We start from the raw sequence: 26,437 nt of genomic DNA on the forward strand, positions 1-26,437 counted from the left end.
AAATGGCAGTAATCCAAGGAAGAACAAGGAGGGCAGAACTAAAGACAACGGAGCTGGATGACAAAGAAGAAGATGGGCAAGAAAGAGATCAGAAATTAGACTTCCCCTCTTGCTAATTAACAACTGAATCCCAAAGTCAAGGTACACACACATCCATACCTGGTGAGAAGTGGCCACAGTGGTCCAGAGCGGGTTAGGGGTGGTATCCACATAGGAGGGCACCCAACATGGGGACACGGAACCCAAGCAATCCGAGGAGGGTGTCTATGCTGTAAGGGGCAATGCAGCAGAGAACCCAAGAAGAGTAACAATGGTGCCCATACAGAGAGTTCTCCAGTGTTGGAAGTCAGAGCCCAAGCAGCGACAAGAGGGCATCCACAGAGAGCAGCTGCTTGGTGTGGGGTGTCAGTCTGAGACTGTCCATGTTAAAAAGTGACCTGGTATGAGATGTCAGAGCATATGAGCAGAGTAAATAAAGGGACTTCCACGGCCGCCTAATACAGGGTGTCAGAACCCTAGTGGGGTAAGGAGGGCATCCATCGTGGGTAGAGGGTGGTAACAACCATGAGGAGAGATTGATCATGTACAAGGGATTAATACAATAAGTAAATCTATTAAGGATAACGGAATCCAAGCTACTTGCTGCCAAAGAAGGAAGTTACAAATATGGAAAGAAAGAAAACTAGAATGAATCCTGTGGTGTTGGATTGAAACTGGAAGTATTAGTGTGAACTCACACTTTCAATACACACAGATGGCTAGAGAAAAACACATCGATGTAAATGTGTGTCTACAAACACATCACATATTCTCTAGCTCTGTCCACTAAGAAGGCAACACCCAATAGCGAGGAACACACTTAGCATCTAGATTTGGGCTTTTGAATTGCCCTCTCCACTAAAAAGGAACAAGGCTCCTTGGAGAACTGGAAGATTTCAGGGCTAAGGAAAGAAAAATCAAAGATGAGCACCTCATGCCTGAAAAGCAAAGAAGTACTCAAAGAATGAGGAGGATGTGTGTCAAAAGAACACAAGGGCTCCTTCAAGCTGACTCCTGCTGACCAAAGCTGGGACAAGCTGATTACTGTCATTTATTCAATTGTATTAATAATCGGAGTAATTCAAGGACAACCTTGAATAAGAAAGGAAATAAAGAGTTCCAAAGTCAAATATACAAATAAACTAAAAGTATGTGAGGAATGGAATATTTATATGATTTCAAAGTACTTTCCCTCCAAACATTTATTGGTTACAAAGGGGTAAGGAGTTAGCTTTTCCATAGAGAAGCCTGGCAAACATAACCTTAATCAAGTGGTCCAGGAATCATCAATAATGGGACAAGTCCAAATCGTGCACTGTCTGCTGATGTAATGAGAAGCGCACAGCATCACTTCGGTGATTTTCCTGCTAAAGATGCTTAACCTAAATCTAACCATAAGGGGACATCAGACAAATACAAATTGAGGCTTGCAATCCTCCAGTATCAAGGCCATGCAAATCAAAACAAGACTGAGAACTGTTCCAAACTAAGGGAGACTAAAGAGACATAAAACTAAGTGCAATTTGTGATCCTGAACTGAATCCTTTCGCTTTAAAGAACGTTCCTGGGACAAGTGGCACAAATCCGAGACTTAGACAGCAGTACTAGATCAATGTTAATCTCCTCGTTTAGATGAGTACAGTGTAAGGTTCTGTAGGAGAATCACCTTGTTTGCAGCAAATACTTATTTAACGGTAAGGTTTGCAACTTATTCTCAAATGGTGCAGGGGAATAGAGTTCTTTGCAGTGCAATGACAGCTTTTCTACAACTTGAGATTGTTTAAAATATTTTAAAAACACGAGAGAAACGACTGCGTTTAATTGGCTATAGGGTGAGTCTAGGATGACCTTCAGGCTTCTGGCATGAGCAAGTGAATGGGTACTAATGTGAGTCCACAAGACCCTAGAACAGAAGAAACAGTTTAGGACTGGTTTTTCAGGTTTGTTTTAGTGGGTATTAGCAGTGGGGGTAGAAGTTTAGGGAGCAGGTGATGGGGACGGGGTTAAATTCAATTTAAGGTATCTGTGGGGCATTCAAGAGCAGCTCGTGACAGAAAGCTGAGCACTCAGGTCAGGAGTCTGGACCAAAGCCCCGCTCTGAGAAACTATGGACCTGTGGGTGATGGTAGAAACCACGGTGTAACTAAGATCACATGGGGAAGAGTTTATACACCACCACACTCCATTAACAATTTGCGATGACTTGCAAAACTACATATTGTTAAAAGGATAAAATATATAAATGTAAACTGAAGGAGTAAGGCCAAAGCGAAACTAAGAGGAAAAACAAAGCCAGGGAAAATAATAGCACACAAAAATGCCTAATACCAAAAACAGCATATAAAAGTAACAGCTTACCAAGAAAGCTGTACATAGCGCACAGAGCTAGAAGGCAAACACGGCCCTAAGGTTCTTGGGAGGCAACCCGAGGAGAAGGTACAGCAAAGACGAGTCTCTAAACAGAGCATCGGAACAGCCACTTACCACCCAGTATACTCATATGCTTTCTTCGTAGGTATGTCCTAACAGTTTTACTCACTGTCCTTATGAAAGAAAGCAAGGGTATGCCGTTCTGTTTACTATCAAAATAAGAGCTTATATTTAAACATGATATTAAGACAATAATTCTAATTTTGTTATCATTAAAACACAAATCTGTCTATAACTATGAATGTTTCCTCTTCATGTATAGGACCTGGAATAAATTAAGAATATTAACAACAGTAACTAATATTTGCATGGGGTTTACAGTTTGAAAGCATTTTTATTTACTGTACTTTATTTCATTCAGTCCTCATACCATCTAGTGTGACAAGCCAGGCTGCTGCAGATTTAATTTTACTGATTAGCAAACAGAGTCAGAGAGGTTAAATTACTTATCCAAAATTACATAGCTATAAGTAGAAGAATTTTGACTGTAACTCATTTTCTGACTGCACAGTTCATTCACTCCTTTATTCACCCATCCATTCAAATATTTATTGAGCGTCTCTCAGCAAACATTGCCCATTCTGTATTGTTGCTTTGAAGGTCAAATTAAAGACCACGGGACAAATAGCTCACATTTGGAAATAGCTTACACTTTGTAAAGCCCACAAATGTGAGCTATTTCCAAAGCGTCATCATTAGATCGCCCTTTTAAAGATAGCAGCCCTTCTTACATTTTTGGGAAACCAAATATAATATGAGTGTAGAAAACATGCATGAAATTTGGTTGGGACACTCTGGAAAATGCATCTTTAGGAGGACACGAGTGGACTAAGACGAAGGTGGGCTCAGTAAAGGATGGATCATGGAAAGCCTCATTTGCCCTGCTAATGAGCACAATTTTGGCTTGTGGTGACAAGAGGACAGAGAACGGTGTAAGAAGGGGGATGCTGTGGTCACAGCTGTGCTTTGGAAGGATCCCTCAGATGACAGCATTAAATATGGATGGGAAGCAAAGCATAAAGTCCAGCTAGGAAGCTTTCGTAATCAGCTGGGAAAAAGAGGGTGCCGGCCTGGGTTAATTGAAGGTGGCCATTTAACTTCATGCTAATTTTAATCTGCAATGTTATGCTGTTTCTGCTCTCTAAAGACCTTGGGGAAACTGAGGCAGGCCAATAGGCCCTTGGAAAGAACAAGCTTTAAACAACCTACACAATCAGACTGTGGACAACTAAGAAAACAGAATCATATCTGGGACCTTCTTTCCACAATGGAGTTACAGTGTATAGTTACATTTTTATTGATCTACAGGAAGCCTACCTTAAAGTTATTAGTTCATTGTTCCTTTTCAATCTGAATGATTCTCAGTAATTAACGTTTTGATCAGTTCCAGAATTCTCTATAGTGAAATAGAACAGCTGACTTCAGATCAGATGCCTTATGCTTTAAGCAAAAGCTAACACTAATTAATACGATGACCTGTTGTGATTAAATAAATACAAACAGTTGCAAAGTTTGTAAGAGTATAACAGCATAAAAGTAGAACTTACCACTTAAAGTTTATACACCACCACACTCCGTTAACAATTTGTGATGATTTGCAAACATACGTATTTCCTTAATTCTTCAAGCCCGCATAGAAAACAAGGCGATCCCTTATTTTTCAGTTTCTCATTTCCCCACCGCACTGCCTAACAAACACCTATACTTCACTTTCTGCGGCTTTAACTTCCTCAATTGTATCTGCTAACGCTGCCTAAACATGTTGAACAAAACAGCAGCACATGAAAGAAAGCCTGTGGCCTCTCTTTACAGTGCTCCTCAGGGCACCAGAGTTTCTGACAGTGCATCGAGTCATAAAAGTTGTGCATAGTATGGAATTCCGAGACGGCTATTTTATGGAAAACACATTCATTACATTTACAAAACGCTCTTAACAAATCTTCAATATAGGCTGGAATTAATTTATGGAGCCATGAAAAGTCTAAAAAATGTATCAGTGATACCACTAGAGAAGAGAAAAGAGTTTCGTCTGGCCTTAAACTGCAAAGTTCATGTCTAATTTGACAGGCAAGAGTCAGACCACAGACTTTATTAAACTCGGAAGGGATCATCCAGGTAGTCCAGTCCAACGCCTGTGCCCCTACTTCAAGGGTAAAAATCCCACATAAAACCCTGACCAATGCTTAGCCTATTCTGCCATCTCAATTTATTTAAGAAAAAAATTCTCTTTCAAATATTCAACTTTCAATGTGGCAGTTAATTTCAGTCTGCAGTTAAAAGGCACTAGCTGTCAGTCAGATCTCTCACCCAGTTCCCTCCTGAAAAGAAAAACTGACAGATCACAGGAGCTTTCTTTTGTAAACCAATTCTGGAACTTTCATGCTTCTTATTTGTTAGGTTAAAGGTTAAATTGCTGACCTGTGCCCTCCTGCTTAGCGGCCTTCCCCTTTTTCTGTAAAGCTTTATTTTGGGGCTGTATTTACATGGATTAGTCCCTTTTCACGCTAAGAAGGAATCTGTTCACAGCCAAAGCCTTAGTTCTGGTTGTACAAAAAGCAGCCACAATTATTCACCACCAGACAATGACCATATTGTGGATTTACAAAAAACCCACCCCAGCCATGGAAAGATCTGTTCTTACTGCACAAAACAATAGAAGAAAAATCTTATCAAGCATTCAAGAGAAAGCAAACAAAGCAAGCCCACTGTGAACTTGATGAAGATGTCAAGCTCCTTTAAAATATATATATAAATCAACAAAGAGGGGTTTTCTTGTAAAGTCTTGGGAGTGAGACTTCTTTTACTCTGAGTTTCCCTTTCTGGTTAAACACAGTCAGTAGCAGCAAGACACTGACAGCCAAGACCAGCAAATGCTGCCATGTTCTAAGCATACTTACAGACACTTTTTTAAATGCACAATGCAAAGAGGCTTTCCTTTCCAAATACACCCAGTGCAAATGCCAGGCAAAACGGTTTCAAGCCAATCCCTTACTACACAAGCTCTTTCAGCAAAGGCAAGATTCTTGTCCCAATCTCTAAGGAACGAACATAGCCTACCTCCCCAAGCCCTAATTTACTAATTCCTTAAAAAAAAAAAGGCCATTGGGTTTCATTAAACCATAGCTCCAACAGGATTTCTTCATCTGACAGCCATGAAGTATTACACACCGTTTCTTTGGGGTGGGTTTGAATGACAGGCCCAAATCACAGAAACAAACTTTCACTGGGAACATTTTGTAAGGTGAGGACTTCACAGCTGCTCCAAAAGCTAACTCCAGTCCGGGGACACAGCTGTCTAACAAGACATGAAAGCAAATGCAAAGAATTTCTCCCACCAACAAGTCTTTAGGTAGATGGTGTCTACTCTCTTTAGGCTAAAATGACCTAAATCCACTATGGGCAGAAGGCCCCTCAAGGAGAGTAAGAAAGTTAAAACTCAGTCACTGATAAAAACAGGCATTGAAAGCAGCCTCAGATTCCCTAAAATAAAACTAAGTTTTTAAAGAAATGGTACTTTAATTCACAATAGAGCATAATACTAATATAACAGTACTCTTTTTTTTTTTTTTTAATCTCAGAAAATGTCTCAATTTAAGGCTTCTTACAAATTTTGAACTTAGAACACCATTTCCATCTGTAACGGTTTTATCTTTGATACAGTCCTGCTGGCCCTTTCTGCCTCCACCTGTCCTCCATCCCCCCAACCCCTCCCCATTCCACCAGCCAAAAACAGAAGGCAACACCGAAGATTGGGTCACAAAAAGTCCACAAACTTGAGAGTATTAATAACTTCTTTTCACAGGGGCTGAATTTATACGTATAATAATGGAGAACTGGTTCATCTAACTGTAAGACTCTAATGAGGCCTTCAAAATTGATTGAAATGTTTAGGATATACATTAAGGTCCTAAACTTTTTCTCATTTAAAGCTATATACCAACTGCAACTATGTCGGATGGGAATATTCAAAATTTTTAAGTGGGATTCTGATGGAGGTGATTTTATTCTCTCTTTCAAACTGCCTGTAATCTTTTACCCTTCTTATAGTATTTTTTAGTGTGGTAATCAGTGCTGTGAAAATAAGACGCTTCTGGCCAACGGCCCCACTTACACGGCCGTGACAACTACAGAAATCACCTCTAGGCAAAGCCAATGCAGTGTCTCAGAAGTTTGCTTACTTTGAGTTAGGAAATTTATGATCCCCAAGAAAATTAGGACAGCACGACAAGGACCAGAACCCAAAGTAGGAAGTACTTAAACCCCTCACCAACTTCTAGGAGGAAGGAGATTAGGGCACAAGCTACACTCAGAGTCGATTCAAATGTAAATGCTGTGCTTCCTCTCAAACAATGATAAACTCCCTCAGAGTTAATAGTTTCTCCCTAAGAGATTCATCTCTCTTTTCAACTTAGAGGTATGTTTTAGAGAAAAGGAAGAAACACATGGTGGGGCTTAGTGCAAAACCTTTTAAATTCTTTGTCGTAAAAGCTGCAGAGTAAACTACATTTCCTTTACTAATCCTTCGAACACTTGTTAAACTTGAGTGCGCTGACAACTTTGCCACTGCAATCCCACTTTGGTTCCTAACAGTTAAAAAAAATAATTTGGTTGTACTAAATTGTATTACCATCTTCCTTGAACACCAAGTGAGAATTTATGCTGCCTTCACAAACCATTGAAAGAGACCCTCCCCAGGGAGAAATAACTTTTGGCACATTGCACAGCAAAGCTGAAGTTACAAAAGCAGGCTAAAATATCTTTCACCACACATATATTTTCATTCTCATTCCCCCCTCTCACACACACATCCCAACACTAAAACACAAACACATGCTATACACACACACACCAACACGCAAACACATGCTATGCACACGCACATCCCAACACTAAAACACAAACACATGCTATTCACACACATCCTAACATGCACACATGCGTGCGCGCGTGCACACACACACACACACACACACCCCAACACTAAAACACAAACACATGCTATGCCCTCTACAGGAAGCCGAGTACAAGCATAGGAACTGTCATGAAAGACCCTCATTTTAAGTTCATATTCTGGAAAACTTTTAAATTAAGTATATGAGTTTTTTTTAAAGTAGCTTTTCCAGATCTTTGGAAATACATTAACAAAACTCCACATTACTTCACTCACACACACACAAACACACACACACACACACATACACATTATCAAGCATTCCTAGCTAAGAAAAATAATATAGGTGTTCTTTTGTGTCAGGAGACTGAAAGAGTAGAAAACAATGATTTGATGTGACAAAAGAAAGAAAACTAACCAGACACTGTTAATTATTTTGTAATTAGTGGGTTTTTTATTCCTCAGAGCAACCCTAAAAGCATTATCAAACTCATATTTGCAAATGAGAAAACTCAAGAAGAAAGATGAATAACTTCCCCAAAGTCAGATTGCTATTAGTTGCACAGCCATAATTCTGACCCAAGTCCAGAGCTTTTTCCACTACACCCACTGCTTCTGCTAGAGGAGAGGGTGGGGAACCAGCTTTTAGTGAGACAAATTCCCATGATGTGAGACCACCAGGCAGTTTCCCAGGGGTGGCAGAAAAAGCCTAAAATGCAAAAAGTATGGGCTGCCGGGGCTGGGGTAAAAGCCTCATTGTACTCTGGGAGGTCTGATGGACACTTACTAAATGGGGAGGAAAAGGCATTCCTTCATGCCTTCCTTTAAACTTTTCATCCTGGGCATATCTGCTCATAGCAAAGGCAGAAAAGTATCTTCCAGAAAAATCACTGGAGAGAAAACTGCAAGATAAGACTTGCTTCCAACATAAATGCCCTCCCAAGTTCTAGCCCAGGATTTCCACTAAAATAATAATAATAGAATATAGCAAATTGAGCAGCCATTCAACCGATTAGAAATGAGATATTTATCAACAATAAAACTGTAGAGACTAATTAAATATCAGGGTTCACTGCAATCAGTTGGAATTGTGACAACTCATTCATTTGCCCAACAAATACGTCCTGAGTGCCTCTGATTCTAGGTGCTGGGGACATACCAGTGAACCCAGTAAGCAAGGACCTCTGCCCTTGTGGAACTGACAGAGAGAGTAGGACACGCAGGGTCCCCTCCGGCTGATCATCTGACTAACAGTCACAATTTTTGATAAACAGAAAGAGAAATACGCCATTCCTCCATGACTTTGTAAATGCTTTCTTTGCCTTCTGTCTGGAATGTCCCCCACTCCAGCAGGCCTTTAAGAAATACTGCTGAATGGATTAAGTGTGATAGAGAAATAGCTTCCTAAACAGAAAAGGGGAAATGGAGCAGTGGTCAGCCCTAAATCTCAACTTCAATTGAGTCTAGACGTGAGCTTTTATCCTGCAGCAGATCCAGAGAAAGCCAAATAAAACCTGAGCCGCATCAATCTCTATCCAGCAAACACGAGAGAAAAACAGGTTGGCTTCTTCCAGGGTCCAGCCGAGGGAGTAAGAACTTTTTAGAAAACCTAAACCAGACTTGCTGGGGCTGCTGGAGGCAAGAAAGAAAGAGTGGAGCCTTCCAAAGGCCCTGGGCCTTGAACTGCCTTAGATCTGGTGCCCCGATAGCAAGTGGTGCAGAAGCAACGTGCCTACGATAGGAACAGGTGACATTTCCCCAGGTCAGATCTTTGATGATCCTCAACTTCTAGCTTGAAGGATCAAAACAAATAAACCCAACTTATTTTTCTTTAATGATAGTTCAAACTGAGAGGTACTCTGTGCCATTCCTGTATTTAATTCTTTAATATTTTTTTCTCATTTAATCTTTACAACAACACTATGAGATACTAGCAGCAGCATCCCCATTTTACGGGTTAGGAAACTAAGAAGAGAGATCAGGTAATTTGCCCCAAATCACACAAGGATATAAGTCATAAGTGGCAGAGTTGGAATTTGAACGCAGATTGTCTGATTCTTGAAATCATGCTCTTAAACTAGATTTTCCTAATTATATTTTTGAAGTTTTGGAGGTCAGAGGACAAGGCACTTTTATTAACCGAAATATTTAGTAGGCAGAAGAAATAAATTAAATGCTCTGCTTAGCTAATTTTCTACTTCACTGAGAACCATGATGAAAATGTTTCATTTCAGTCTCTGTAGAAAATCTTTCCCAAATACTTTTGTCAGTTTTCCTTTCATAGTAAATATAATACATCCTAACAAACTAATGGAATGCTTTTCTTTGATGTTCCAGAAGCCAATGCCATCATTCTGAGTATCAGTGATGATTACAGCTGAGGACAGAAAACCAGGCTGAATATACACTAACTACAGACCATGTTCCAGAAATGGGCTGTTTTAATAAATCTCTGATACCAGTTTATTTTCTCTGCATCTGGCTCTTCTCACAAGTAGACAGCTTAAAGTTAAAAAATTCTAGTAACTGAGGATTAATTATTGAGTTCTTGTTTAACTGTGACACGTAAGTGGAGGAAAATATATATAGATTGATCATTTGAAATTATCCATGTATCTAGAATGTGTTTTTCTAGAAACAACTCAGAATTGATCCTACATTTTCTGCAAGAGAAAATTGGCCATTCTGTTTTCTTTTCACGGAGAGAATTTCACATCATCATCTCAATATTATTCTAGTATTTGAACCCTTTCAAGAAGGAACTTTAATTCTGTATCAGAAGGAAGATTTAATCTATTAACAAAATCACAACTGCAGGAAGTTTTCTTGTTTGGTTTAGGTTTGAAGTTTTTGTTTTTCACTTAAGGATGACGTTGAATTAAGTCACCACAAGAATATCTAACCTGTACCAGTTTCTGTATCAGGCATTTTAACACATATTGTCTCTAATTTACAAGTCAACCTTCCAAATAGATATAAGTCCCATTTAAACAATGGGCAAACTAGAATTCAGTTTAAATAACTTTGCCAAGGTCAAACAATTAGTGCGTGGCAGAAGACAACTAATGTCAAACCCTACAGGCTTTCCATTACGTTGTTTTTATTACAAATTAGCCATAAAAATACTTAATGACATTGTTATAATCTAGACAACAATCCATCTGCATCTATTTTCTCTTCAAATAAGGCTTTGTGATAGCATAAAATTCTAATGTCTAAGAACACATTAAAGGTAAGAAAACTGTCTTTAAATCATATTAAAGTTTCCTCAGGATACTTTCAGTATCACTATGATTTGTTTTTCTAATGAAAAGCCTTTGAGCAAACTGCGTGTTTTCCACGTAACATAAAGCTGGGAATGCAAAATGTGTTGTGAAATAATACCAAAAGAAGTTCAAAAGCTAGAATACAATTTCCTAAAGGTTATTTTTTTGTAAAAAGAGAAAAAAAAAAAAAGTCTCCTAAACATTTAAAGCATGAGGTCTAGTTCCTGTTTTATAGAGCTTGCATTCCACTTTCCATAGAGTCTAGCACAGTAGTGAACCTAAACTGAGTGCTCAAGAACAAGTGATTAAAGAACTCGAACTAAAGATTAAATGTCTGATAATAAGACCTCAGTCATGTAGACTCCTGGGTTTATATGGCAGTTTTCAAGAAAGCTGAAGGTCTACATTTTTAAGTATTGAAACTTAATCATTTTGGTTGTAAATCTTTCCTAACTAGATTATAAATCTCACCGCGTTTCGAAAAGAATTATTTTGAATAAAACATTTTCTTGATGACTGCAATGGACACCGGTTTGGGCTGTCTAGCATCCATTCTTCTTCTGGTAGTTAACATCCGATCTTCCTCTGAGGAACTACCCTGCCTCATTCTCAGGCTTTGCAATCCAGGTGGCAACAGAACAGGCCCCACACACATCCTCCCTCACCCCCCAGTCAATATCTCAGTCACCCATCCAGAATCATAGTGATTGGTTCATAGATTGACCTCTGACCCAAACATGGCCTAGTACAAGCAGCCTTGGGACTGTGGCTCAAAAGAATGTAAGACACTCTTTCCATTTGGGTAATTAAATTGGTAGAATATAGGTTTGGATTTGCTAGTAGCCATCTATGCCATTGTATAGGAGCACTTACCCAGAAACGAACCCAACACAGAAGACAGAAAACCACAAGATAAAGAGACAACAAATCTCTGAAAATATACATAGAACATCGAGATCGAGCAAAACCCAAAGCCAGTTTTACCAATGCATTTCTCAGTACTGAGAACCAATACATTCCCTTTTTTGCTCAAGCCAGATTTCATTGGGCATCTGCCACCTACAACAAAAAGAATCCTAATATAATGATTTAATGTCATCAACATGATCAGTAACTGTACTGAGCAAAATAATCAGAAAAATCCTCAGGACAAATCACAGCACACGCGCATAAGCTAAGGGCTTTTCCATGACTAAAGGACTTAAGTTTGAATGCATGGATTCTGAAAAATCTACTTTGGCTGGTTAATTTTACTTCCCATTTTTCAACTGTGTTAGCTTGATAACAATTGCTGAACAGCAGAGTTCTACACAGATATGAACTCTTGCCTTATACAAAAATAATATAATTTAAAATAGCAGCTACTTAGGTATAAAACTAACAAAAATATGTACAAGAACTATCTGAGAACCACAAAACTGATGAACGAAAATCAAAGAATTAAATAAATGAAGATATTCCATGTTCATGGAAAAGAAGACTCAATATTGTCAATATGTCAGTTCTTTGCAACTTGACCTAGAGAGTAAGTCCAATTGCAATCAAAATACCAGCAAGCTATTGTCTGGATATTGACAAACTGATTCTAAAGTTGACATGGAGAGACAAAGGACTCAGAATACCCAACACAATATTGAAGGAAAAGAACAAAGTTGGAAGACTGACATTAACCAACTTCAAGAATTACTATAAAGCTACAGGAACCAACATAGGACGGTATAACTAAAATAACAGACAATGAATCAATAGAGAGCCTGGAAATAGGCCCACATAAATATAGTCAACTGATCTTCGCCAAATGAGCAAAGGCAATACAATGGAACAAAGATAGTCTTTTCAACAAACAGTACTGGAACAACTGGACACCCACATGCAAAAGACTGAATCTAGACACAGACCTTCCTTACTCCCTTCACAAAAATTACCTCAAAATAGATCATAGACCAACATGTAAAACACAAAATTATAAAACTCCTAGACAGTAACACAGGAGAAAACCTAGATGACCTGGGGGTATGGCAATGACATTTTAGATACAGCACCACAGGCATGATCCATGAAAGAAATAATTGATAAGCTGGACTTCATTAAAATTAAAGACTGCTCTGCCAAAGATAATGTCAAAAGAATGAGAGGACAAGTCACAGACTAGGAGAAAATATCTGCAAATGACATTTAATAAAGGACTGTTACCCAAAATATACAAAGAACTCTTAAAACTCAACAATAAGAAAACAAACAGCCTGATTAAAACAGAAGATATGCAGATAAAAAATAAGCATATGAAAAGATGTTCCATATATGTCAGCAGGAAAATGCAAATTTTCACAAGGAGATACCATTACATACCTATTAAAATGGCCAAAATCCAGAACACTGACAACACCAAATGCTGGTGAGGATATGGAGCAACAGAAACTCTCATGCAATGCTGGAGAGACTGCAAAATAGTACAGCCACTTTGGAAGACGGTTTGGCAGTTTAGTACAAAACTAAACATACACTTTTACCATAGGATCCAGCAATCATATCCTTGGTATTTACCTGAGGAGTTAAAAACTTACATCCACACAAAACACCTGCACACAGATGTTTACAGCAGGTTTATTCCTAATTGCCAAAACATGGAAGCAACCAAGATGTCCTTCAGAAAGTGAACAGATCAACGATGGCACATCCAGGCAATGGAATATTGTTTAGCACTAAAAAGAAATGCACTATCGAGCCATAAAAAACCACAGAGGAACGTTAAAAGCATACTGCTAGGTGAAAGCAGCCCATCTGAAAAGGCTACGTACTGTATTATTCCACCTATATGACATTCCGGAAGAAGCAAAACTATGGTATGAGACAGTAAAAAGATCAGTGGTTGCCAGGGGATGGTGACGGTAAGGGCTGCATGGAGGGACGAACACGCAGAGTGCATAGGACTTCTAGGGCAGTGAGAATACTCTGTGATACCATAACGATGGATACTTGTCATGAGACATTTGTCCAAACCCACAGAATGTACGCTACCAAGAGTGAACAGTGACATAAATAATAGACTTTGCGTGATTATGACGTGTCAGGGCAGGTTCCTCAATCGTAACAAATGTACACTCTGGTAGGGGTGTTGATCGTGGGGGAGGCTTTGCGCGTAGAGTGTATCAGGCAGGGCGTCTATGGGAAATCTCTGTAGCTTCCTCTCAATTTTGCTGCGAACCTAAAACTTTTCATAAAAAAGTAAATCTTTTAAAACAAACCTTAAGTAACAACAGCTCCCATTTACTAAGAACTTGCCATGTCCCCATGCCCTATACATTCTCATTTAATCCTTTCACGTGAATGAAGTAGACACTATTAGGGCCCCCATTTTACAGCTAGGAAAATGACTCTGAGATGGGGCATTTTTGAGAGAATTTTTCTTTCAAAATCAACAAACTTGCTGCTCATGCGGGTTGTATCATCTAGTAGATCTATGAATACCTGGTCCATCCACCAAGAGGGCCAATGGCCTGACGCTGTGAACCAAATACAGCAAGAAGAGCCACACTGTTAGGAATTAACAAAAACTGTGAGACTCTCCCATATCGGCATTTATATCCAGGTGGCCCCTACACTGCACCCTTTAGAAACAGGAAGGAATCAGGAATCAGCCTCAAAAAACTAAACATTAGTTAAGAAAAGATATGGTTCACTTTCTGTACTTTTTAAGAACAGCAATTCAAAGTCATTCTACATAATCAATTTAAAGCATAGTGTAATAAAAAGCGCAAGCTTCAATCAGGGATATACAATTAATGTAAAATCCAAAATGTGATCTCACTAGAGAAAGGCAACGAGAGAGGCACACAGGGTGCTTCAAAGATATAAAACGTTCTATTTCTTAAGTTGAGTGGCAGGTACGTGTATTTCCATTTATCCTTTAAAGTGTACACATAACACACATACATATATATATTGTGTAATTTATGTCACAGCTGTCATACACTTGTTTAAAAAAAAAACAGTCGGACTAGAGTTCAAATCCCAACTCTGTCCTTTGGACGAGTTGCTTCCGTTCTCTAAGCTTTAATAATTCAATACTTATTGAATGCCTACTATGTGCCAGGCACTGTTCTAGATGTTGAAATATACAGATAGAAGAAAGATATCATGTCTGCTTTCATGGAACCCTATTTTTCTTACCTATATAACGGAGATGATACTTCTTCCTTCATTCCCTAGTGGGCAAAAGCTTTACTACAATGAGTCCTCTCACTAGGCTCACTTCTAGTTTAAAGAAATAATCATTACAACAATCCTGAGGAAAGATACAAGGCACATGATAATTCTCCAAGTCACCCCTGACTTTTTAAAATCAGCTTAAAAAGTGAGGTGAGGTTTCACACCTCTATGCCAAACAAAGTGTTTTCTAACTAGCATGTCTAAGTACTCAAGAGTCAGGAAAAATTACAAAGGTTGTTAAGTATTCCATGACTTTGGAGTGACTGGAAATTTGTCCCTACTACATGACGACAAATCAAGGTCTGTATCTTAATACTTCATAAAATGGATCCACATTCACTAGAAAATTCAAGAGAAGAAAAATAAAGAAAAGCTAAAGTAATCGTGCTAACTCATCCAAATTCTTTAAAAACTGTTAAGAAACTCTGGTAGAGTTCATGAATGAAAACTGCCTCGCCTTTGATTTTCTATTCAATCCAGATTTTTCTTCTCTCACATTAACATTATCTGATTTTTCTAATTACTGCATATGCAGTAGTATTAACCCATTATTTTGGGGAACGTTCCATAGGAATGAAGTTAATACGCTGAATTTACAACTTGATGGTTAGAAGCAAGTAAATTAACCTCTGTGAGGCTCAGTTTCCTCAAAAAATAAGACCTATCTTAGAGGGTTGCTCAAGACTTAACAAAGCAGTATTAAGAAAAGTGACTGGGACATAATAAGGACTCAATAAAAGTTAGCTATTTTATTATCATTTTTCAAAAGTTTGCTGTGATTTACTATTAATGAAAAGAAGTAAGATTATAAATTCAGTTAACACTTCTAAGAATATTTTAATCTGAAGTAAAACAACCCTAAAATGGGCTTCCCCCTCTCCACTTCTAGAGAGACAGCACAAATTATTTATCCTTTAAGTCAATTTTTTTAAAGTACCTAATACTATTGGGCATCCATGGCGATCACAGATTCAGCCAAAGCTCTGAGAATTGGAGCCCTGTGAAGCGAATGCTAAACTTCCGAATAACAAATCTGGCTCTCAATATCTTAAGTTGGCCAAGGCTCCGTTTTCTTCATGATCCCGCTAATAACAGAAATGTGAACAGATACTGAAGAGAGATTTTAAAGCGCTTGCATGCTAGTGTGTGTGTGTGTGTGTGTGTGTGTGTGTGTATTTAAGGTCACTGCTTAAAACTACAGGAGCTGATAATCTCAGCTAACCAAAGCACCCTGTCTAGAACATTCCTTTCACAGAGTTCTCACAACAGTTTCTCAACTTGATTAGCCACTTCTGTTTAGAAAGTGGCCCTTGGACTCATGCATGAAAAACACTGGGAGGGGAGCTGACACAGGAGGAAGTTGGTCTGCCCAACAGCCTTGAGAAGTTGATGCTGCCACTCTCCCAGTGTGAAGCAGCTGGCCAAGAACAGTGCCCGCAGCAGCTCAGAGATGCCAGCTGCAATGAGGCACTTGTGTTTGAAATGCATTCCAGAGCTTCAGCATGGCTGTACCATCTGAGCCCGGGGCTGGGCGGGCTCATCCCTCTTGCAAGAGCACCCTCTTCCGAGACCTTCAGTCGGACAGACTAAACTTAGCTTTAGGAGCTTCCACAACTTGAGGTTTTCTGGGACCCCTATGTAAAGGTGGGGTTCTTGAACAAATACACAAATTAGAGTTCACAAAATTGGGATGTAGCAAAAATAAAAAAAAGAAAGAAAGCATAAAAAAATTAAGAACGAAGTAGATGAAAGATCTATTCCAAGTGACCCAACTTCTTTAGTGCTTGACCCAAGCACTAAAGTCACATGCCCAAATAGCAAGCATTATCCCCAAGGATGCTCGCTGGCATTATTTACAACAGGAGAACTGTGGGAACGATCTAAAGATCCAATTATAAGTAAATATAGCTCATAAACATGATGGAAAATTCACAGCAACTGCAATGATTTTTACAAAGCTATATTAATAATTTTAGGAAAAACAATGATTGATTTGGGGAGCAAAAAAAACATACACGTATAGCAAGAGTTGAGGGGGAGTTTACATATTTGATTTACACGCATGTACACACAAAAGACTACAAGGAAATAAATAGACCAAAACATTAAGAGTAGTTATTACTGAGTGATGATTTTCTCTTAAATTTATCAAAATTTTTTAAATTTTATATATACTCAAAAACTAATCAAAACAAGTTACTGAAAATTTATAGATAATAGAAAGAAACCACCAGGATAATCTGCCAATATGTACTCAAATAAGTTGAGAATAGTTTTGGTATTTTTTTTTACTTACAGTGAGAACATAACATACCACAAGTATAAGAAAAATTGTAAGAATGAAACTCCCACAGAAGTTTATAGAACAAAATGTATACTAAATCCCCCAATTAAAGACCCGTAAAGTAGTTTCAGTGCTTTCTAACCCACCTTCTCACAGCAGGGAATTAATCCCTCAGGGGGATGCAAACAAACTTCAAAGAGAAGATTATGCCCAGACACTAGTACTGCAGAGCTAAGGTTTATACCTAAATTCACTCAGGTACTTTAGCAGAGATCAGAGATGCAGATCCCAGGAACAAAGAGTAATTTTAAGGCAGATTCTTTGCAATCATTTAAAATGGCAAAAATAATGCACTAAATAATAGCAGAAAAAGGCAAATATGACAAGTTTTACTAAAAACAAACAAGAAGGTTGTAGAAGTAGACAAAAGGTACTTAAAATCAAACAGTAAGTGGCAGCATATTCACTGGTAATAGCAACTAGGAAATCTTACAAATTTCCAGAGAAAGTAGCTAGCACCATGAGTTCAGTTTGGGTTACCCAATTTTATTTGTACAATGTTGGGAAGGTATCCCATTCAGTGTCATAGGTCTTGATGCAATGTCTCCGTAGAACTGACAGATCACATGTCCCTTCCATGAGTGTCATGGAATGCTCTTCAGAGCACAGAACACATGAGAGTCTACAATACACACCTGAGTAGTACAGACGTTAAAAGTTGTTGATGGGAAAAAGAACTGTCTTTAAAGTCTAGTAATATTTCTCACTGGCCTTTCTCACACGTGTCATCTTTTTATTGGGAAGTAACTTGTTAGGCATGTTTTAGACATATGTGATCATTTTATAAAAATGTTTTAAGTAGAGGAGTAGCATATCTTAGCAATTCAGCTTTATTTAGTTTCCCAATTTTTAAAAATCATGGGTAAGGAGTCAAAGTTAAAGTTTAACTTTTCTAGGTGTGAATCCTCTAATGTCCTTGGTAGATTAAAGACCTAAATGTGAAAGGCAAAACTATAAATTTCTTATAGGAAAATATCTTGTCTGTAAGGTAGGAAAATACTGCCACTGTATATTAAAATCAATAAGTTTTGACCAAAGGTACCACAGAGAGAGTAAAAGACAAACTATTGAGTGGGAGAAGACATTCGTAATGCATACAAGCAGATAATTAATATGCATAATCTCTAAATAATTTCTTCTAAATCAAGAAGGAAACAGTAGAAAACTCAATAAAAGACAGCAAGAGACTTAAACGGGCACTTTCAAAAAGAAGCTGCTCAAGAGGCCAATAAGCATATGAAAAGGTGCTCAATCTTTACTAATCAACAGGAAAGTGCAAATAAAAACAACAAAGATATTACTACACAACCAAAAGGGTGGCAAAACAAAAACAAACAAACGAAAAAAAACAACCTAGTTGTACAGAGGACTGATGAAGCAGCAGAGCAATAAGCACTACCAAACGATGCTGGAGGGAGTGTCGACAAGCAGTCAATTCTGAACAAAGTTTGCCGTGATCCAGTTATCAAGTATGGTTATCTATCCTATGGAAATCTGTTGACATGCACCAGGATTCGCATATAAGAAATATCACAGCAGCGTTGTTTGTAATAGTCAAAAACTGAACAATTTCAAGGGTTTGCAACAGTGAATGGATAAGCTGTGATATAATCCTAGAGTGTATTACACAGCCATGAAAACGAAGGACTACATCCACACACAGCATGGGTGACCCCTATAAACATAATCTTGAGCAAAAAAGAAGCAAAACTACACACAGAATAATTCAATTTCTATAAAATTCAGAATCAGACACTAATAAATTTCATTTTTCAAGGAGGTATATACTTAAACGTTAAAACTATAAAGAAAAACAAAGAAATGATGACCTTAGAGTCAGAATGGTAGGTACCTCTGGAGGAAGGGAAAGAGGGGTCTCTGGGGTCCTGGTCAAACCTACCTCTACCATTTAGAGGGCCTGGACAAGAGCAGGAATAGAGGCCCACATACCAGTGTGTCTAAATATTTAAAAGATATGAAACAAGCTTACAAACTATTAAATAAAATACAATTCTATCCTCCTATCATGACAACTATGCCTTTATAACTGCCTGGAAAACCAAATTCATACTGAGAACGTCTGGATTCCTTGGAGTTCCATGTGAAAACCTGGTGGTGCAGGGAAAACTGGCCACTGGCCCCCTGCACGGAGCCCCCCCTTCTCTAGCCCATACTGCCAAGGACCTCGCACATAAGCATGCGGTCACCTCCAAACTCTACCCCATACCCTACTCCCCACAAACAGCCCCCCTTGGCCATCCCTTGGGCCTAAGAGTTTTCACACCAGCAACCCCGTCTACCCTCAGAAAGACGGCCCCCAGGAAGAGACTCACAGGCTCTGGAAATAAGCTCAGGGCCATCTGGGCAAGAAATTCTGAAATCCTAGGTACTCAAAGCATGGTCTAGGATGGAAGGGTTCAGGCTCCAAGTGGGCACGTCCCATAGGCCACCCAGACTCCTTGCCCCACGAAGAGGCCAAAGCGAGGCCCTCTAAAGCACAGGGCCAGGGCAGGGAGCCCTCTGGCAGGAACGGTATTTCCTTAGAACCAGGCCACTCTCTATTTCTTAACCTACACAGCAGTAACATGGGTACTCGCTTTATAATTTGTTGTTAAACTGTACCTATAAGTTGTATGTACTTTTCCCACAAATAATAGTACAGATATCATGTGTCTGCTGATGACACGCAGTAGCATGTTTTAGACGCTCCTGCCACCAATCCACACCCTGAATCATCGTCAGGATACAATTAGATCCAAATCCACAGGCTCTCTACAAAACAATAAAGCTAAATTCTTCAGGAATATGTCGTAAAAGGTAAAGAAAAACTACAGAACTATTCCATACAGAAACTAAATAGATGGGAAACGAAATGGACTGTATGATCGGGATCAGAGGGGAAAATGCCCTAAAGGACACTCACTATTGGGATAACTAATTAAATTTAAATATGGACAACTGACATTATATCAATGTTAAATTTTCTTATCTCAATAACTGTACTAGAGTTATGCAAGAAAATGTCCTTGATGTTAGGAAATATATTCTGAAGACTTTAGGGGAGAAGGGTCACAATGCAACTTATTCTCAAGTGGTTCAGCAAGAATAATCTGTATATACGTATAGAGTGAGGCAAATATGGCCACAAAGTAACAGTTGATGAGTCTAAGGAAAAGGTATATGCACTTGACTATTTTTGCAACTTTTATCTTTTAAAATATTCTCCAAATGAAAAGTTTTTTATAGTATACTAAAGGATTCAACAAGAAAGGAGTTGTCTGCAGGAAGGAAAGAGGAATCAGATGACTGGGATCAGAGAATAAGACAAAGATGTTTCATTTTGTCCACTCTTCCATCTTATTTGTACTTTCAAATTTTGTTCATATTCCCCCCCCAAAAAAAAAATTCATTTTTAACTTTGGGGGAAAAAAAGCCCTAGAACATTAAAAGGGGAAACGTTAGCAACTGTAGAAATAGAAGATGTCGTCCTTAAGTATGTCTGTCACATCACAACCATCATCAAACGGCCACTCTGTGGTCAGCCCACGTAGGTGCTGCTGCACAGACGCACCATGCAACCCTTCCAATCCGAGGGTTTGCACACTAAGGCATATCTTAACATGGATGTTAACTTCCCACCTCTAGGACACCCACTCAGTTGTAACACGCTTCGCGCCTTCTTTAGACAATCCAGAAAGTGGAGCGCACACAGTTATCTCACTTTTGCTTTTATAAGAAATTCATTCATTTTAACAAACACTGGTGACGTTGTAGAAAGCCCTGAAAATGACAGAGAGAGACGCGTACAACGTGGCCAAGGTCCTCAAGACGGTAACATAGCAGAGGGAAGAGTTCTTGGACCAAAACTCCTGGCTACTCCACATAGCAGCGATGTGATTTGGTAAGGAGTCATTTGACCTCTCTGATATTTTACGTTCTCACAGGTGTAATGGAGATGCCACCGACTACTTTTAAGGGTTTATTGTAAGGACTATAAATATCGAGCATGTAGGAGAACACAAACTCACTGAAAGGCAGCTATTTTTATGAGTACCGCAATCTAATTAAATAATGAAAGAGAAAATATGCCCAAGGTTGTAGAGCCAATTAGGGGTGCAACTACCATTGAAATCCTGATTACTCCAAGTTTGTAATCCAAGTCAATCACTCTCCCTAAACACCAAATAAAATATGCATGTGCGTGCGTGCGTGTATGTGTGTGTGCGGAACAAGAGTTGCTCCCTATCATGTCTTTGGCAAATGCATCCCTCTCTTAGACATCAAGAAAAAGAACACTGGGTCATAAGGTTATTTTTTCTCATTAACCAAAAAGGATCTTAGGTCAAGAAGTGACATATTCAGCCTGCGCAACATACTCTAACCTCGTCTAAGACCTCATCGTCCAGGAATACACGCCCAAATCAGTCCAAAAGCTAAAGCCAAAGGAGGTGTTTCCTTCAACTAATTTCCGACCTTCTTTTACCAGCAGACAAAAAATGTACTAAATTAAACCCATTTAGTAACAGAGATTTCCCTTATTATTATATCCCTTAATATGTTGTATTATATAATAAAATACACATATCCCTTATAATATTTTGAAACCTAATTCTAAGCCTTCCTCATTAGCAAGATGACAGTATTTCCTCCTAAATAGGTGACTTCTGGGCATCTGTGAAAGATACCAACCAAAACCTAATTATTACAATGACTAAAGCCACACTTCAAGCCTGTTATGGCAATGACTCTAATTTAAATTGTTCACTGTGCTTGTTCTCCATTCCCGACGATGATGTGGGCACAAATAAAAGGGAAAAACACTAAAACATACTTACAGATAAATAACAGTTTAGAATATTCCCATGTGCATGGCTATCTCATATAATAAACAAATACACCATATCATAATCAAAGATGCAAATACCTGAAAGAGTGCCCCCTGTCCTAGGATAGGCCACTTCGACATATACTTCAAACGTGGTCTCTGGGTTTTGCCTACAAAGGAAACAGATCGTGATTACTGACAAGGACAGAGCAGCATGGTTCCAGAACGTGCAGGCTGTGGTATAAAGCAGACCCTGATTAACCTCATGAGCTCCACAGCTTCGTGGCTGTGCAACCTTGGGCAGGTTACTCAACTTCTCTGAGCCACACCTAACCAGAAAAATGATGGTGACACTTAAAAAGAACACACAAAAATTGTCTAGGTACAATGTCTGGGACACAAGTGGCAAGTCATTATTACGCTTTTATGGACGTCACATTCCTCCTTTACGCAGCTGGCTCTCCAAAACCACAGGTAGAATCCTGAGGAAGCTCAAAGCAAGGCAACATTGGCACAAAGTGACCTTCTCCCTCAGTTTCCAGGATAAGACACTCATATGATGAAGTGAACTTGCTTATTGAGAGGCTTTAAAGACTGAAACAAGAGAAGCAGCAGCCTGTCTCTCCAGGCTATTGTGAAAGAGGACCCTAATCCAAACGTGAGACACTTTCCCACACAGGGGTCTTCACCTGCACTGGCAGAGCAAGCGCACAAATGTGCACTGTTACATCTGTTTACCTGTCTATGTCATAAATATCTCATGATAAGTTTTGAAAAGATCACAGCACTAACAGAATGTGAACAGTTAATTCTGAGTGATGAGAACATCGGGGTTGTATTATCTTTGTATTTTCTCTTTTCTCTTTAATTCTGAAAGGACAATAAAGAGATATTATTTCCAGATTGAATGAAAATCATTCAGCAGAAGAAAATGTTGTGCTTTCAAATGTCTATAAATGAATTCCATTTTAAACCTGACAACAAAGCTCAGAGAGGAAACGTTCTGAGTTGCCTAATCAGATTCAAGGTTTCATTTTAATGAAGTTAATACCTTGAATTTACCTAGTAGATTCCATTTTTCAAAATAATCACCTCATTTATCTCATTTCATCCTCATTATAATTCCATGAGGTTGGTGCATCAGGCATTACACCCCCATACAGATGAGGAACCTGAAGCAGAGTTTCTAAGGGACTTGTCAGTCCCTTAGAAACAGCCAGAACCAGAATTCACACCTCCTGGCACTCAAATTCTGTGTTTCATTAATTCTAAGATGGACTTCTTTCCCCACATTTTCACATGTCTTACAATCTGTTGCATCTTATAATTCTAAATGGCAGCATGTTTTTTTCTTTCTTGATAATACATATAATAGTGCATCTTATAAATAATGGTATCTTAGAGTCAATAAAATATGGTAGTAATACTCCCTCTACTTCTTTTGGAGTAAAACAAAAACGTGTGTTTTGTCAATCAGGAAGCTACTTATTTCTCTTAGGAAGGATCCTCATTTCTTCACTAAAGAGAAACTTAGGCTTTTGCTTTAAATAAGTACCTACAGCTGAAAAGAGCTGGCTGCTCTAAAACTCCAGGTATTTAAATATACCTTGTCAAACAGAATTTTAAAATTAGACTCTAAATCAGAGCACCTCACTCCAAAAAAAAAAAAAAACCTAAATAAAACAAGGTAAACTGAAGTTTTAAGAGCCTTAAAAAAAAAAATCTGTGTTCTTCTTTCCCTGCAAGAAGGTACAAAAAGACCTAGAAAGTCAGCATCCTTTGGCCACCACACATTCCAGGAAGATTCCCTTTAAAACCTAAATAAATCTTTCTCAAGTCTATTTTGCAACTGGCTGAATTTCATCTCAGAATTTTATTCCTCTGGATTAAGATACTGGCTTTCAAAACGTGTTTACAGGACCCTCGGACTCCATCAAGGTTCTTCAGAGCTTCCACACATTTTTTTTTTACCCAAATTTCCATTCTTAAGTTTATTTTTCCCCATTTAAAAAACTGAAATAACAAACATGAGCATGCAAAGGTGTTCCATTCCAAATGTCTAAAGCCGGGAGCTCCAACGCATTAACCAGGGCCACTGAGTTAGGGTGACGTGTACAGACTTGTCATCCCTCCATGTGAAGAATGTCCTAGCATTGGCTATACTCATTCTCTCGGCTTCTTCTCCTTTCTCTCATTAATATTCGTCAACCAGGCTTCTGAGCCCACCACACCACTGCAACGACTTGCTAAAATGGTCAATCCTCAGTGCTTCTCTCACTCAACCTCTCAACAGCATTTGACACAGGTGATCAATTTGCCCCCCTTCCTGAAACACTTTCTTCATTGGGATTCCAGGACATCACTCGCCATTAGTACTCTTCCGACCTCACTGGCTGCTCCTTCGCTAATTTCTTCTCAGGTAAGCAGTCCTACCCTCACACTTAGTCCTGGACCTCTCCTGTCTACACATTACTTAGATGATCTCATGCAGTCTCATGGCTTTAATGCTGGCAAGCCTCAAAGTCCCGTCACAAACCAGACGTCTTCCCTGCCTCCAGGTTCCCTTATCCAATTGCCTACTCAACATCTCCACTAGGACATCTAGAAAGCATTTCTCATTTAACAAATGGTGCTTTTCTTCCTCAAACCTGCATCTCCTGAAATCCACCAGTTTTGAGACCGACCAGCTTGGTGTCATCCTTGACCCCTCTATTTTATATGCCACAATCGTTTAGGTGCCACAGTTAACCAATCAGCAAATTCTGTGTACTTGATCATCAAAATACTTCAGCACCTCCCTGTCTCTCAGCCTCCCCAACCCGATCATCGTGACACATCACCACACCTCACCTCACCTCACCGAGGTTACTGCAGTACTGTCCTGACTGCTCTCCCTGCTTCCTGCCTTGCCCTCCTATAATCAGATTTCAATTTAGTGGCCAGTAATCCTGTTATTCTAAAGGTCAGGTTCTATCAGCCCTCTACTCAAAGCCTCCCAAAAGCTTCCCATAGCATTCAAAGTCTTAGTTCTGGAAATGGATGGTGGTGATAGTTGCACAACAATATGAATGAATTTACTACCACTGAACTGTACACTTAAAATGGTAAAGATGGTAAGTTTTACATTATGTGTATTTTACCACAATTTAAAACAAACAAACAACAACAAAAAAAAACAGAGGAGCTAAAATAAATTTTTTTAAAGTCCTTATAAGGCCCTACGTGATCTGGCAGAGGCCTCTCCCCCTTGCCCACTGCATTCCAGCCCCACTGGCCTTTTTCTGCTCGTCCAGCACCCCAAACGCATTCCTATCTTTCAGCCCCTTATACTGATCTTCATGGAGGTGGCCCCCTTCCTGTCGTTCCAAACTCAGCTTACACTTGACTTCCTCAGAAAGTCCATCTAGTCTTCACTTTCCATATCGTCCCTACCACAGTCTCGTTAACTGTCCGTCTCCCTACTCTAAATGGAGACTGCAGAAGAGCCGGGACTGTTATCACAGGCGCTAGTGTCTTCCAGGTATCGGACCAGTACCTGGCACAAATATTGAGGAGAAGGAATAAAGAAAGTACTGATTAGCCTTCCTGGGGCCAAAACGATTTCAGTAAATGATAGGAGTGTTATACACTCCCATGAGTCTCAAGTTACAACAGGTTAAAAGGCAGACTTCCAGCCCCAGCTCCAGAGTTCCTGGGGTGGGGCCCCAGAACGAGCATTTCTAACAAGTACCCAGGTCATACCGAGCTGCTGGACTAGTTAGTGATCACACTAAGAACCAAAGATCTAGTTAAATGGAATTTTTCTTCCAAGTAACAGCACATACAACATAAAATACACGTAGGGCATGCCTCAATAATCGATCATTTCAACAGTGCCTTTACAATACAAGATAGATTTCAAAGAAAGAGGCACTGTAGAAGCAATGACGCTTACTACTTTCCCTCCATTGCTATCCACAGTTACTGCCTCACTCTAAAGAGTAATAATGGCAAAACTACATAAGCTTCTTACTCAGTTCAAATAGCTGCCGGAGTTCTAGTACATGGAGCCAAAGATTATGAAAATCTCTTTTAAAAGAGAAAATGAAAAGCAAAAAGCCTACAAAAACACGAAGAACAAACTGGACTATAATTATAAGTTATAGTCATGTTCATCCACGGTCGTTTACATGTTGCCTTATGAAAGAAGTGGTGACGAATGTTGTGACAAGTTATGTAACATACCAACAAATATACATAAGTTATTTTAAGGGCCAGTGAAGCCAGTGCAGATGGAAGCATTTTCTATTTCTCTGCAGATCAAAAAATAAATTCAAAAGTGTGTCCTCTAAATTCAAACGGCCAAGCGACTCTTACTTAATATTTTCATTTAGCCTGTAAACAACGGAGACCCTAACCATTTCCAGAGAATCTCTGGGACTTCCTTGAGACTG

The 26,437-nt window shown here is 39.1% G+C and overlaps 1 protein-coding gene across 14 annotated transcripts in view; it reads right to left on the reverse strand.

The window, feature by feature from the left end:
• DENND1A (DENN domain containing 1A) overlaps positions 1–26,437 on the reverse strand; it is a 467,166-nt gene that overhangs the window by 409,634 nt on the left and 31,095 nt on the right. For 13 of the 14 annotated variants that reach the window (XM_074330989.1, XM_074330983.1, XM_019728518.2 and 10 more), the window contains exon 2: positions 22,104–22,174. The exons of the other annotated variant lie outside the window; for it this stretch is intronic. In XM_074330989.1, coding sequence (XP_074187090.1) covers positions 22,104–22,145 — 42 coding nt within the window. In that variant the 5' untranslated portion in view covers positions 22,146–22,174. The remainder of the gene's footprint in view (positions 1–22,103; positions 22,175–26,437) is intronic. 14 annotated transcript variants of the gene reach the window in all.

Source organism: Rhinolophus sinicus, linkage group LG04 (genome assembly GCF_036562045.2).
Source record: "Rhinolophus sinicus isolate RSC01 linkage group LG04, ASM3656204v1, whole genome shotgun sequence".
Classification (NCBI taxonomy): domain Eukaryota; kingdom Metazoa; phylum Chordata; class Mammalia; order Chiroptera; family Rhinolophidae; genus Rhinolophus; species Rhinolophus sinicus.